At 33.1% G+C, this 15,943-nt stretch overlaps 1 protein-coding gene across 1 annotated transcript; it reads left to right on the top strand.

Annotated features, from left to right (window-relative positions):
* Positions 1 to 14,333: 14,333 nt before the first annotated feature.
* On the top strand, positions 14,334 to 15,695 carry LOC145009286 (putative pyridoxal 5'-phosphate synthase subunit PDX1). The gene is made up of 2 exons (XM_078967989.1): positions 14,334 to 14,962; positions 15,098 to 15,695. The coding sequence occupies exons 1-2, from the start codon at positions 14,452 to 14,454 to the stop codon at positions 15,511 to 15,513; spliced, it is 927 nt and encodes a 308-aa protein (XP_078824115.1). The 5' UTR covers positions 14,334 to 14,451; the 3' UTR covers positions 15,514 to 15,695.
* Positions 15,696 to 15,943: the final 248 nt, after the last annotated feature.

The following is a 15,943-nucleotide window of genomic DNA, read 5'->3' as shown; positions in this document are numbered from 1 at the left end:
ATGTATGAGTAAAAGTCTGTCTTACCGTTAGTAGGCCTCATTCACGAAGCTGGTCTATAAGGGGTGTTTAAGGAAATTGCCTATAAAATGGCGATTTAATGGGTATCTACTTTTTCCCACCGCACTCTTGACTAGTGGAGGGTCGTTAGCCGAACGGGTAGGATAGGAAGAAACCTTCCATTATAAGTATAATGAAATACAAAGTAACTAAATGTTTTTCAAATTCCCAATCTTAGTTACTTAGGCAAAAAGTGAATTGATGCAATTCCATGAAATTACACTTTGTGCCCTTGCGAAGACGTTAGTGGAGCGTGTGTGGTTTACCGGCACACTAAATGGTTCTAAGCAAAGGTTGCAAAGGGTGACTCAATGTTTGTCATAGTTCGGTGGAGCGTGTGTGGTTTACCGGCACATCGAATAGGTGATTGTAACATGTGAGGGCACCATGTAGTTTGCATGGTTATTCACACCCGCTTTGTGATCCTCGGCATCCCAGTCACAAACAAGAGGGGCATATCGAGATTTAAACATGCCATTGAAATGTTCAATGAATCTCAAAGGATCTAGGATTTTTCATAGATTTAAAACTTAAATTTCTTTTTTCGTTTTTCATGGTGGAAATTAGTGAATCGTCATTCACTTACCTTCAAATATTCTGCAATTTGGGTTACGACATCCCTCCCCCGAGTTGTAGGATATTGTGTTGGGTCCTAGCCTCGGAATTTCATTTGGGTGATTTACCAAGGACTCAATCAATCAACTAACTTGAATTCGTTTTTCTCCCGATGTCAAAGTTCGACAACTATGGTCTTCTCAATTCCGTGGAACAAGCATTCCACATGAAGATGATATTCCACGATTCAATCGAGGAACAAGAAATCATGCTTCACTTCCTCCTCCTCCTCCTCCAATTATTCTCCCTAACCCACAAGATTGTAAAATTGAAAAGTTCAATATCACTCAAGCCCTTTTGGCAAGTAAACAGGAAGAGGGCAAGTCGGTGTGTGCACACGTCTTAGGGATGAAGTCACACATTGATAGGTTAAGAATGATGGGATCCGTTGTCGGTGAAGAGATGGCTGTTGATTGGGTTCTTCAGTCACTTCCTAACTCGTATAGTGAGTTCGTAAGAGAGTACTATATGATGAACCACGACGTGACACTTATAGATCTCACCTACATGCTTATTGCTGCTGAATCAACAATAGTTTGGCGCAATAGAAAAGCAAAGTTGATTGGTGAATCTGCCTTCAAGACCTCTATGGATATAGACAATGGCAATGAAAGACATGCAATGATCGAAAAGTTTGATCATAAGAGAAAGGCGATGTCTGGAGTAGTTCCATGTGTTGTTCCAAAGGAGTCAATTTGCTTTTATTGCCAAGAGAAGGGGCATTGGAGACGAAGTTGCCCTATTTACCTAAGAGATCTAAGAGATGGGAGAGTCAAAAGTATGACTACACTTTAGGTAAGAATCCACTATATAACTCCATTAAGTTCCTATTCATTGATTCTTAATACATGATGTGATAAGATTGCATTTGAATGTTTTGAAGGATAGGTGAAAAGAAAGGAATCTTGATAAGAGAGCAAGATGAATCTAATCACAAGTGATGGATCTTAATCGCATGGACTTGAAGATTGGATTTTGAGCTTTGATAGTTATGATAGAGTTGTTAGAAATTTTCCTTTTACATAGTTTTCAATAGATTTTGCATTGTAAGGACAAATGTTTTTCCGCTGCTTTTATAAATAAAACAAATTTTGTTTGACTTATTTATTTATTTGTTTACTTCCTTGCAATGAAATTGTTATGAAAATTGATGTTTGCATATTTCTACAACGAATGGATATGATTCTTAGTTATGTTATTTATGGAAATGTCAAGAATTTACCAAATAGGGAGAGTTTCTCATCGCCCAAGTTTCAATTGGACAGAAACTTGGAATCATGCAACGTGGATGCACGATGAATGAGAAATTACGTATTTGGAAATTAGACTAATTCATTGACAAAGTGTCAAGTGAAGGACTATGAGATCGAGTACACAAAGTTGTGTGTTGATCAAGTTCACCATAAGAGTAACAAAGATATTCGTCATGATTTACTAAAGGCTTAGTAAATATGATTACACTTACAAGATTAAGTGTAATTCTGAATTGATTAAAGAGTTTAGATCAATAGTAGAACGAATAACAAGAATCAAGTAGGCAGAGAGATAAAAGTTTCCCCATTCTAAGAAGAAGGGAGTGTAGCTTTTATGCTTTATGATAGGTCTTAATGATTAAGAACCATATCTCAATTGATCCTCTAAGTGAGTCTTGGTACAATTGTATGCCCAAGAAAAGGAATCAAAAATTGAAGAAATGGTCAAATCAAGAAGTCAATCATACTTCGTTCCAAAACAAGTCTTAAAGTCAAGATTGTGATATTGAGTGAATAGTATTAAGAAGGTTTATAACATTCATCAATTGTGGAAAGTTGTGATGTCTTGAATAAGACAAAGACCAACTAAGACCAAAATTATGAAGTGTTCTGTTTTGATAAAAGCTACACTAACTCTTGAATATTTGGTTGTCAACAAATGTTTATTGACAAGAGAATCTTATATGTCAAGGAGTCAGTGGGAGTCTTAATGGTCTTGAAAGGTTTCAAGAACAAATCAAATAAACCTTATCGATCATCACTAGCACACGAGTTGAGGTTTACAACCTATCGTGAAGACATTATTTTGTTTCTGTGCCAATCCAATCGAGTTAATTATGCATGTGAGTCCTATGAGTTCTCATTTGAATGCATAAAAGGCAAGGACCTTGATCAATGGAAAGTACATTGATAGGAAAAGGTGAGCTGCTTAACTACTTGGAAGACGTGGTGGGCAGCTGTGCTACCATAAGGCAAGAAATCAAGATTAAGAAAGTTCGATCCATATGAGTTTGAATTTGTCGTAAACTTTGGTTTTTAACAAATTCACATGGATAGGAACACATACACTGTTTAAATCTACGTGCCATAAGATTTCCTCCTTCATGAAAATGATTGTGAGAAAATGCTTTCACTAAGAAAGATTTTAAAAGATAGTGATTGTAAAATTGCATTCTCGAATTCGATCATGGTTACGGCATCCCTTTCCATAATTTGAATTGTGAGGTTTGGCAATTAGTCTTAATTGTTAAGACACACATATGAACTATCTAAGGCAAAGGTGTATAAGTTCAAGAAGCCTTGATAAAAGATTATCAAAGCACTAAGTATTAAAAACATGGACTTAAGAAATTCAATAGGTATTGACTTTCTGAAAGTTATGATGTTTATGAATACATGTCGAAGCTAGTGGGAGCATAAGTGTTATGTTTTATAATAATCATCATGATAGTGGGAGCATAAATGTTATGATTATTAAGGCACGTATTGCATAGTTGGCAATATTAATTATAGAAAACAAGAGTCATACTTTGCAAAGTTGTAAGAGTTGAAAGGTTGTTTTGCTATAATTAAGGGAGAGAATATTATGCTTCATTTCAAATCTAAAGGATCAGGTTGAGAAATGTTAATAAACTATGTTAATAAACTTAGTCAAGGGTACATAGTGTGTTCTTAAAGTTTCGATTATGATTACGGCATTCCTCTTCACAATTCGAATTTTGAGAACATAGCAAATAAAACATTATGCGTCGTGTCCCATACGCTTCGAGTATAGGATCGATTGCAAATGATTTAATGTTTGACCATTCTAAGATTTTCCAAATGTCTAGTGCATTCAGAGGGAAAAGGGACTAGAATCGGTTCTGAATAAAATAATTAAACAACTATCAAAGGACGATTCGAAGTTCGACAAGAATTGGTCGCTTGTGAGTAGTTGGAAGTATAGTATTGGAAATTATGGAAATGTTTCCATATTGGATGGACAATATCGACATCATTACGAATAGATAAGATTCTATTAAGAAATTAGTTGTCATATGGAAAATATGGAAGCGTGTCCATATTGGGAAGTAAATATTGAAAATCTATGACTATATTAGAAACCTTTATGCAAAAGGATGTTCAAAGGAATGTACTTTGAGTGAGAGACATCATATCTAAGGAATTGTCTTGTAACAATCTACGTTAGAGGACTTTGTAATATCATTGGCAATAGTCTTTGAGACTTTGGTGCAGTGACATTACAAAAGGATCGTTGCATAAAGTGTTAGAATCTAGTATATTCTATAAGTAACAAGAATTTGATATTCTTACACTTAAGAAAATGGATTTGGAGTTGTAAAATGAGAAGGATTGGAAATGTGTTCAATTTGTCTATTTCACAAAAGTAAGAACCATAGGTAAACATTGTGTGCATACTAGGAGCATGGGACAAGTGTAATGATTCAAGTAAAAAGTTGATTACCCGAAACGACAAATAATGAGTAATCGATATGGTGATAAATAAAACGTGTTTTGTTTATACTCAAAGGTTTGAGGCCATATGGGATTAGTATTATTCTTGTGTTTCACTTTGCATGTTTTGACTTCCAGAATAATTGAGTTTATTAAGAATAATCGAATTATTCAAACGGGCCACAGTCGTTCATATGTTGGAAGTACATATGAATGAAGACTGTCGTGAATTGGTGTGTGAATTGTCTAGAAGAGTATTAGACATAAGCAAATGTTTGTTGCAACGTTCATGAGTGCTTATGAATATGATTTGAGCATTGGATTAAACCCACGCTCACTTGGATCACTATCTCGAGTGATTAGTGAGACGATAACATCTTATATTCTTGAAACCGAGATGTGTGAGTTGTATCTTGCTAATCGGTTGCACATTGATAATATGTAAACGCACTAGTAACTTGGTGTTATAAAACATATTGTTGTGTGTGATTTGGTTAGTGAGTGCAAGCAAGCATTGTATCAAAGTTTATCCGTTCCTTTTATCCAAGGTAGGATAGAAGCGATATCTTTGGGCCCTTCGATGGTTTAGTGATGACATACGTAAATGCTCGGCCGGGCTACGGCTAATTTGATTTGTTCAATTAGTCTGTCATCATAAATCGGAAATCGAGATATAGTACAAAGAGAATGATTTGAAATCATATCTCATATGATATCTAGAATGGAGGAATATATGATCCCTTATCTAAGGACACGCGTATCTGATATGATCAGAGTTGACAGCGGCTTTGGAAAGCTACGATTGCAGATCAGGATCTGAAGTCATACGCATAATAGTTGTTAGACTTATCCAAGTGGGAGACTGTTGGATTAGTGTCTAAGTCCATAACTATTTTGGTATGTACTTGACCCGATGGTGCATGGTCCTTTTGGGTTGCCTTCACCAAAGCAACTTGATTGGAGAAATGAATAAAGAGAGAGAGGATAATATGATTTATTAATATGTTATAAGAATAATATATTAAAGGAGAAATCATATTTGTTTAATTAATATTGGTCAATAATTAATTAAGAATTAGTTTTGTGATCAAATGTAATTAATTAAACTAGAGGGGCTGATTTGTAATTATGTGATAGTTACAAAATAAGGTAAGGATTATCTTATTTATATGGTGGACGAATTTAAGGTTGGAAAGCCTTAGAATTCGAGTATGATAAGGATTCAAGGATTATCTTATTGGTTGCTTAATGGATAATCAACTAGATAAGGATAATGACTGAAACCTTATCTCTACACCTATATAAACACCCCTAGGGTCATGAATTCGTGTATCCCTTCCCAAGAGGTCCTAGATACGAATTCTAACCTCTCACCTCTCTCTTTATACCTTCTCCACTTGCTTATGGTGTTTGTAAGCCATTAGAGGAGTGACACTTGTGACTCTAAGCCTTCCAAAGTCAATACAAGGAGATTTTGGATTGTTATTGCTACATAACAATCAAGGTATGATCTTAAACCTAATTACATGTTAATATGATTACTTGCATACTAGAATTAGGGTTTATAGTCTTGGATTCAAAGCATGTACAATAGAGAAACCTAGATCCAAGCATTAGGGTTTGTATGAGCACATAGGATGTCTTATGACCAAAACCCATCAAGAAGGACATACCCTGTTCAATGTTATACGGATGGTCGGAGATAGCAATGATTTGATACATTGCGGTTTTTTAGGGGGAGGGGGTGATGGAGAGACTAGTAAGTCGTTGTAGATGGTGGTCATTGATAGATGTAGGGGTGGCGGAAGGCGGAGGGAGGTGGGAGTTGGAGTCATAAGGAGGAGGTCGATGGATTTAATATGGGGAACTAAGCGAATTATGTTATCCCAAAAATGTCCCTTGATTAATTTCGCTACAGTACCCCCGTGCTTTATTTTTTTCAAGTATTTACAGAAATGCCATAAAGCATCTTAGCCTTTTATTATTTTGATCTAACGGCTATTATTTGGTTTTTGGGTTCTTGGGAAACTATAGTTTCTCAAATGATCCTCCCTATATATATATATATATATATATATATATATATATATATATATATATATATATATATATATATATATATATATATATATATATATATATATATGTTTAGATTTATTTGAGACCATGCTAATTTTATAAGACCGTGAGACCAAATCTAAAACTAATTTTAAAATGCAAAATAAAAGGAAAAATCCAAAAATTCTTTTTTTTTTTAATTATTATTTTATGAACTTTAACTACTTAAAAAATAAAACAAATAAAAATAAATAAATAAAAATTAAAGTTTTTTTTTTTTTTTTTGAAAAATATGTGAAATATTATAATAAAATATTTCACTGTAAATATTCTAATGTGATTTTTAGAATGTTAGAATATTATACTAGATTTCTCAGAAATATAAAATATTCTATTTATTCAATTAGAATATGTACAAAAAGTTTTTTTTTTATTTTGGAAATATAAATTCTGAAAATAATATTTGAAAAAAGAATTTCGAAAATTTTCAATTATTTACATTTTAAAAATGTTTTTTGTTTTATGTACCAAATAAATAACTAGGATTGCGTCTCATGGTCTCACAAAATTCGGATATATATATATATATATATATATATATATATATATATATATATATATATATATATATATATCATTATAATATGAATTTTAAATTTAAAAAATTGAAAATTACAAATGACAAGTGGAAAAAAAATTTAAGTTAAAAAAAATGACATGTGGCAAAATTAATGAGAACATGACATTTGGTAAAATTGATTTTCATTTATTAGGTTATATATATATATATATATATATATATATATATATATATATATATATATATATATATATATATATATATATATATATTAAATTTTAAAATTAGATTTTCCAACATTTAACTTATAATTTCTAACTAACCTTTAGTAGGTAAAAACCTCTAACTATGAGTTTGTAGCTACTAGGCTAAATGGAGTGGTCGTGGTATTGCCATCTCAGCCGCGTATACCGCCCCTATCACGGTTTCTTTTAGTTTAGCGTGGTGCGACCCTTTATAGTTGAGCAATTTGATTGGTTGGGGAGGAATTTTTGAACGACCAAAAATTCGACCGTTTCATATATATATATATATATATATATATATATATATATATATATATATATATATATATATATATATATATATATATATATATATATATATATATATATTTGCTTTCCTTTTTCCTTTCTTTCATATAAAATACTATATACACTTCATTTTTTTTCAAGAAAAAAGCACCCTTCTCTATCTAATTAATTAAAAAGATTCACCAATCTCTTTCAAAAATGTCATCTTCTTCATCGTTTAAAGAATTTCAAGTTATTTTTGATGTTGTTGTTGCATTTGCTCAAATGATGGAACAAACATATGATGCTTTATGGAATAACACAGCTGAAAGTTCTCAACAAAGAACACAGATATATATTTTTAAAAATCGTGAAGAAGCCAACCAACGTTTGATACAATACTATTTTCGGAGAATGTCATTTATCAATGGTATTGTTTTTGTAGGCGCTTCAGAATGTTCAAACGTTTATACGAACGTATAGTTGAGGATATAACGAGGGAGTGCAGTTTTTTTCAACAACGCTACAATGCTAGAGGTACACCCGATTTCACTCCCTTACAAAAATGAACGGCCGCACTTCGTCAGTTAGCATATGACATTCCGCCTGATACGTTAGACGAGAGTTTTAGGAAGCCTGCTAGGATCACACGAGACAGTCTCCACTATTTCTGCAAAACTGTGATTCAGTTTTATAGTCTAAAATATTTACATAAGCCTACATGCAATGACATCTTATAATTGCAAGCTCATCATGCTAGTGTGCATGGGTTTCTTGGAATACTAGGAAGTTTAGATTGTCTCCATTGGTCATGGGAAAATTGCCCTACGTCATATCATGGGCAATTTACCTGAGGTGATCATGGTCATCCAACGGTCATACTTGAAGCAGTTGCATCACAAGATTTGGGGATTTGTCATGCTTTTTTTGTTCTCCTGGTTCTATTAGCATCATCAACGTTATTAATCGTTCACATATATTTTACAACATATATGAGGGATCTGCACCAGATTCTTCTTTTGAAGTGCGTGGAACGTAATATAAGTATGGTTATTATCTGGTCGATGGAATCTATCTTGAGTATGTTGTGTTTGTTAAATTGTTTACGTGTCAGCATGATTCTAGACAAAAAAAATTCAAGAGAGCTCAAGAAAGAGCTAGGAAGGATGTTGAGCATGCTTTTGGAGCTCTGAAAAAATGGTGGTTCATATTGAAAAAACCAGCAATTAATTTAGGCGAGAAAAAGCTTCAAGAAATCATATATATACATGTCTCATATTGCATAACATGATTATTGAAGACAAAGGAAGAGCGATATGTGCATTTAACGAGGAAGAAACCATACCAGAGACACAACCAATAGAAATTGGTGGCGAAAAGTATATGAACAGGAGATCAGATATACGTTGCACTGAAAGATGAGTTCTCGGAGAACGACTTTATATAGTATGTTTTAGTTATTTTATTTGTGTTTTTTAAGTTTTTAGGATTACATTAATGTCATGTGTGTGTTTTTAAGTTTCTAAGATTATTTTAATGTCAAGTGTGTTTTTTTCGTAATGGAATGTAATGTTTTTTGAAATTTCAATGTAATGTTTTCTTAATTTTCAAGTAATGAAAAATTATGTTTTTTTATTAAAAAAGAAGTTTTATTAAATTAAAATAGTTAAAAAAAACACAAAAAGAAAAATAAATAAATAAAAGTGTGACACCACTCCCTTGGTGTGGTAACAAACCACACTTGTGTGGTATAAAGTGACGTGACGCTTATGTAGCGTTGAAAAGAATGCAGTTTCGGTGACACTACTCCCTAAGGCCTTAATTGTGGTATTAAACATATCCCAAAGGTCACATACACATAGACCATGTTCACGAGTCTCGAGTATGTTGTCTAAACTATAAAGCTATGAAAAGTGGTCACACCCACCCCACTGGAAAAGTGTTGTCAAATGTGCGCCACATCAGCTTCACACCTAACCCACCACCAACCACTAAACATTGGAAATGGTTAACACTCAACATATTCATTTTTTTTTTTTAACATTATATTAAATAAAAAACAAAATACAAACTATAATTTAAAATAAAACCATAATTTAAATAAAAAACACACATTACATTAAAATAAAAAACACATTACATTAATATAAAAAACACAAATTAAAATTCTAAAATTCTTAAAAAAAACATAAAAAAATTAAAATCCTAAATTACTTAAAACCATAAATAAAATCCTAAATTACTTAAAACCATTAAGATTAGAAACTACATTCCATATTTCTCCCGAACTTGTCGTTGAATTTTAAGAAAGGTCGCAAGATTTTTCGGGTCGAGATCCAGTTGGGGCTTTGTGTTTATGATTTGAAGATCGGTAAGAGTTATTTTTTGGCGATTAGCGGCCCCCGACGATTCATACTTCTTTTCTAGAAAAACTAGAGCTTTATCTATGGATGTCGCAAGCTCGCTGTCGCTAGTTGCCGGTGCTTTTCCGCTTGAAGACACTCCCTTTCTCGCTTTATCCCGTTCCGGTGGTCGATGAAGTTGGACGTCCGGTGGGCCCTCCCCCTCGGTGGCGTCGAAGTCATCGTTGAGGTCGAGTCCAAAACCCATGTCCGACTCGGACGTTCTTGCCCTTTTGTTGGAACCGGTTGTAGATGCCGAATGCGCCACTTCTGGATATAGAACCCATTTTGGACCATTACGACAAACTTTCCACACTTTTTGATGGCCGAACGTTTTACCGTTGGTGGTAACTTTGTATTCATAGGACGTGGTCGCTAAAATGTTGAAATCGTTGTTACTACTTCTATGCATGTTTTTAAGCTTGTCACATATGCCATTGAATTTGGTGCAAGCCGCTCGTAAGTCATGCCATTTTGCGTTGATCGAGTCGTACGCCCGCTCCGTTTTCTTTTCTAATAACGCGTGGAAATGATCTAAAATACGACACCAAAAATTTTGACCCGATTGTGCGTTGGCGACATCCTCGTCTTGGGATATGAAAATCCAAGCTTTCGCTAAAGCTTCCTCCTCGTCTTCGTTCCATGCGGTAGTTTTTGTTTCTTAGATCTTTTGTTTTTTTTTTTTTTTGCCTTCGACGAGTTGGTTGTTGTGTTTCTTAGACCCGTTCGTCATCGTCGTCATTGTCGAGATTTATAGGTTGAGATTGAGATGGTTGAAATTGTTGAGGTGTAAAAGAAGTTTGTTGAAATTATTGAGAAGGTTGTTGAAATTGTTGAGAAGGTTGTTGTTAAAAGTCTTGAAATTGAGATTGATTGAATTGTTGTGGTTATTATTGGTAGAAGTTTTGTGGGTATGAAGTGGTGAATAGAGGTTGTTGTGGGATTAGGGAGGTTATCAATTGCATTTATGTAACATTTGTATTTGGAGTATTTGGGGTGTTTTGATTTAATTCTATGTAGAGAGAAAAGAAATATGAGAGACGATGATTTTTTTTATAGAAGTTAATAAAATATAGAGAGTGTTTTTTGATGTGTAAATTATAAGTAGAATAGTAGATAATTTATAGGTGTAGATGGTTGTGTTTAAATTATAAAACGTATTTTTTGATTCGTCGTCTCGTTGCGTCTTTGGAGCTACGTCACACGCAGCCCATTGACTTTGGTGGCGGTGTTTACGCGTGGGAGAGAGTGTCAGCTCACCCCAAGACGTGTGAAAACCCTCAATACCAGTAGCCTAAAGGCTAAAGTAACGTTTGAGAAGATCATGGACCAAGTGTGACACATTTGTTGAATGTCCAAGGATCTTCTCTTTATCAGCCCATTATTTAAAAAAACAAAAAATCATAATTTTTTTTGATACATCCTCAAAATCAATCAAATTTATTATTATTATTATTATTATTATTATTATTATTATTATTGATTCTAATATCATGTCCTTTTGAACAAAGATTCAAGTGGCAAGAAATAATGTTGTCATGGATGGGAAATTTGAGGCACTCGCTATTGCCTTCTTCTACACCTCTTATATTGCATTATCAGTTCTCCTTTTTGACTTTTTTTTTTCTATTATATATATATATATATATATATATATATATATATATATATATATATATATATATATATATATATATATATATATATATATATATGAGTTTTATGATTATTTTTTATAATTAAAAAGTTTGGCACCCACGATATGAACATGTTCATGTTACACTTTTGAAATCTTCATCTTTTCGTTATATATATATATATATATATATATATATATATATATATATATATATATATATATATATATATATATATATATACTTTATTAAAGATTTGTAATTTTCTTAATCTGAATTTTAATCAGTGTTAAATGAATACAGTTTTTGAGTTTATGTAATTTTGTTCAAATATAAAAACGATCCACATATTTATAATCCAATTATGTAATAAACAATATATAAAAACAAATGTATGGGACCCACAAAGATGAATGTTAAAGAAAAATAATACGTGTGCAACAGAGGGCTGCATGTCTTCTTTTGTAAATATCTCTCCCCAAGAAATAAAAGAAAAAATAAACGATTTAACGACTGGAGTTTTAAGTTTTATTTTAAAACCTTAAAAAAATGAGATATAATTGAATATGTCAAATAATTCCTCGACTCATATATATGCATATCGGATTAACAAATGACAATCATGTGTCCAAATGAAAATAACTATGATGAATATTAAAACCGATAAAAAGTTGCACACCGTAATTATTATTTTTTCTTTTTATTTTTTTAACAACAAATATAAACTATTCTTAATTCCACCTAACACACTGTAATTATCAAACTTATAACTTGGAACTTGGAAGTTGATTCTCTTTAATTCTTTCTTAAACTGGAACCATCTTAAATATATCCGAAAATAGATGTATATTTGTGAGATGATATTAAATTAAAATTTAGAAAAGCAAAAGTATAGGGTTAAGGTAATAAATTACAACAAATAATACACAATTTGTTTTTCAGTCATTTATTTTTTAATCGTATTAAATTGGTTATTAAACATCTTTGTATGCTCTCGTGTATTTCAAACGGATATAATTAATGTTTTAAAAACTGATTTTTTAGTTGAACCGGTATGACGAATGGTTTCCGGTTCAACCAGTTCGACATGTCGGGTTAACCGGTTGTTATAATTTTCATATTTTTTTTCTTTTTTTTTCTACACATACATAAATACATAAATTATGAATTTAACGTCCATAAATTCAAATATTAAAAATACATATAAAAATAAGTTGTAGATCAATCTAAATACATTAAAACAAACACATAACTATAAACTTTACATCAATTCACATACCTCAAAAAGGAAATAAAATATAATAACGAAACAATATATAGTTTTAGATGAATACGAATGCATCAAAAAACATCATAATAATTATCATATGTTTTTATTTAGGAAAATCTAAATCGATGTGAAAAAGTCCACCGAAGTTTAGTATTGAAAATGATTTTTTCCATTTATTTTTATTTAGTTTAACCGGTTTTTTCTAAACACCTGACGGTTCAATCCGGTTCACAAATTGGTGTAAAATAGATAATAATTGAATCGCTTCCTTCCTAGGTTTCCGATCCAACTGGTTCGATTGGTCGATTCAAACCGATTTTTAAAACATCGGATATAATATAATGATATGTCATTCATGTAAACTTAAGTAAATTTAAACACATTTAATGTCATGAAATATAGAATTAAGTAATAATTATGAGGTTGTAATATATTTTAATAATACTATAAAAACTTAAAAGAAATTAATAATGACCCATTAAATTTAATTTAAAAATAAATAACATGAAAAACAATATCAGAATGTCATGAGACTAACCGAAAATATATTTTATATATTCACAATCTTACCTTAATTGTCAACATCCTCCTGCGATTGGAATTCTTAGGGGCCACGTACTGATAATTTCAGCTCTCAAGTTACGATGTTAACTTCCTTATTACACCCTCATAGTATTATTGTTTACTTTTTAGCCCCCTCATCGTTTAATTGTTAACACAAAAGCCCTCTTAAAGTCTTACTCCCTCCGAATCTGTGATTTTTAAATACAAACACTCAAATATTGTTTGTTTTTGTTCAATATCCCATAAGCAAATCAACACGGAAAACTATAAAAACACGTGACAAAATATATGTATTTATTAACATATAAAAGTAGTTAGTTTAAATAGGTTAAAAATGTTAGGTGACAATTATTTAAGATGTATTTATCAATGAGTTTTTGAGAATTTTATTATGTTTTAAAAATATTTGAAAAAAAAAAGTTTCATTTTAGAGTATAAGGTGAAGATTTTTATATTTTATAACTAAATGTTCATAATAGAAAATCTCTCAATGTCTTGTTCAAATGCCTTATAAGCTATTTTTTTATAATAATCTTTACCCTTTTTTTATAACTTCTCCTAAAAAACTTCGTTTTTATAAAGTTTACACTTATTAATCTCTCCTTTCATGTGTAAATGGTTTTTAAAATTCATATCCCATACAACTTTTTCACAAAAAAAAAAAAAATCATAATTTTCCCTAGGAATTAGAGGTCTGACTGCAAAATTACTATTTTACCTATGATTTTTTTTAATTTCTTTTTTTGCATTCTTAACAACATAGTATAAAAGTATAAAATTGTTATGTCTTCATGTCTTGATATAACTAAAATCAGTTTTTGCCAAGTTAGAAAGTACAAGGGCTTTAACTAACAACTTCCCAAATTTCGTACTCCAGTAGATTACACACAGTCACACACTCTCTCTCTCATCCCCAACCCCCAATATATCAGAAGCATTCAAAGCAGAAAACTCGCCACTCCTCAATCTCTCTTCTCCAACCCTCTTACAGAACCACTGTTTCCCTTCCCAAATCACACATATCGAAGAGAAAAGGGGCAAGAGAACGATGGACGGCACCGGAGTAGTCGCAGTTTACGGCAACGGCGCGTTAACAGAGAGCAAGAAGTCCACCTTCTCCGTTAAAGTCGGCCTTGCTCAAATGCTCCGAGGCGGCGTCATCATGGACGTGGTTAACGCTGAACAAGCCCGGATTGCAGAAGAAGCCGGCGCGTGTGCCGTCATGGCGCTAGAGCGCGTGCCCGCTGACATCCGTGCACAAGGCGGCGTCGCACGGATGAGTGACCCACAACTCATCAAGGAAATCAAACAAGCCGTCACGATACCTGTCATGGCGAAGGCTCGAATTGGGCATTTCGTTGAGGCTCAGATTCTGGAAGCAATTGGAGTCGATTATGTGGATGAGAGCGAGGTGTTGACGTTGGCCGATGATATGAACCACATTAATAAGCACAATTTCAGGATTCCGTTCGTTTGTGGTTGCCGGAATTTGGGTGAGGCTTTGAGAAGGATTCGTGAAGGAGCTGCCATGATTCGTACTAAAGGCGAAGCAGGAACTGGTATGTTTTACAGATTTTGTTCTATCTTATCCTGTTAAATCATTGATTTCATTATTGGGTTCTATCAGAAAGACACATGCAGATTCAGGGGATTTGTTTAGTGAATTTATACCAATTTTTCATCGATCTTTTCAGGCAACATAATTGAGGCGGTGAGGCATGTTAGATCTGTGATGGGGGACATTAGGGTTCTGGCGAACATGGACGACGATGAGGTGTTCACTTTCGCGAAGAAAATCGCTGCCCCATATGACTTAGTGATGCAGACGAAGCAACTGGGGCGGCTTCCGGTGGTGCAGTTTGCAGCAGGAGGTGTTGCAACTCCGGCGGATGCAGCTCTGATGATGCAGTTGGGATGCGACGGCGTATTTGTTGGGTCGGGGGTGTTCAAGAGCGGCGACCCGGCTCGCCGGGCACGTGCTATTGTTCAGGCGGTGACGCATTACACCGATCCGGCGATGCTGGCGGAGGTGAGTTGTGGTTTGGGTGAAGCCATGGTGGGTTTGAACCTCGATAAGAATGTTGAAAGGTACGCCAACCGGTCGGAGTAAAAGGATCGCCGGCGAGGGTCTCCGGGAAGGGGTTATAGGGTTTGGTTTTATTTAGATTTGGGATTTTACCTTTTAGTAAAAGTTTTATAAAGTTTTAAGAAAGATGAAGGGATACACAAGTCTGGTTGTTATAAACTATTGTATCAATTTATTATGCAATTAAGTTTGATTATCTGTTACAATCTGAGGTTGCATATTTGTTGATGTTGATTCATTTTTTTTTTTTTTTTGTTTCACATTGGTTCTAATTCAAGTTCTTTAAGAACAACGACGAACCCATGCCAATTTCCTCGTTCCATTTTTGCTAACTCAAGAGAAGCATTATAGCATGGATTAAAATATTAATAGGATAATTAGGTGAAAAGTTAAAGTCTTAAAGATGAAGGGATGGTTTTTGCAATGAAAGAAATTTGCGAAATTATGAAGTTAT

The sequence above is a fragment of the Lactuca saligna genome, chromosome 8, assembly GCF_052625555.1.
Source record: "Lactuca saligna cultivar CGN05327 chromosome 8, ASM5262555v1, whole genome shotgun sequence".
Taxonomy (NCBI): Eukaryota; Viridiplantae; Streptophyta; class Magnoliopsida; order Asterales; family Asteraceae; genus Lactuca; species Lactuca saligna.
This window is presented reverse-complemented; position numbering and strand designations above follow the sequence as displayed.

Excerpts from the sequence above, each read along its gene's own strand:
- LOC145009286 (XM_078967989.1), top strand. The coding sequence starts at position 14,452 with ATGGACGGCACCGGAGTAGTCGCAGTTTACGGCAACGGCGCGTTAACA. Across the intron at positions 14,963-15,097 it reads TAAAGGCGAAGCAGGAACTG|GCAACATAATTGAGGCGGTG; the intron begins GTATGTTTTACA and ends CGATCTTTTCAG.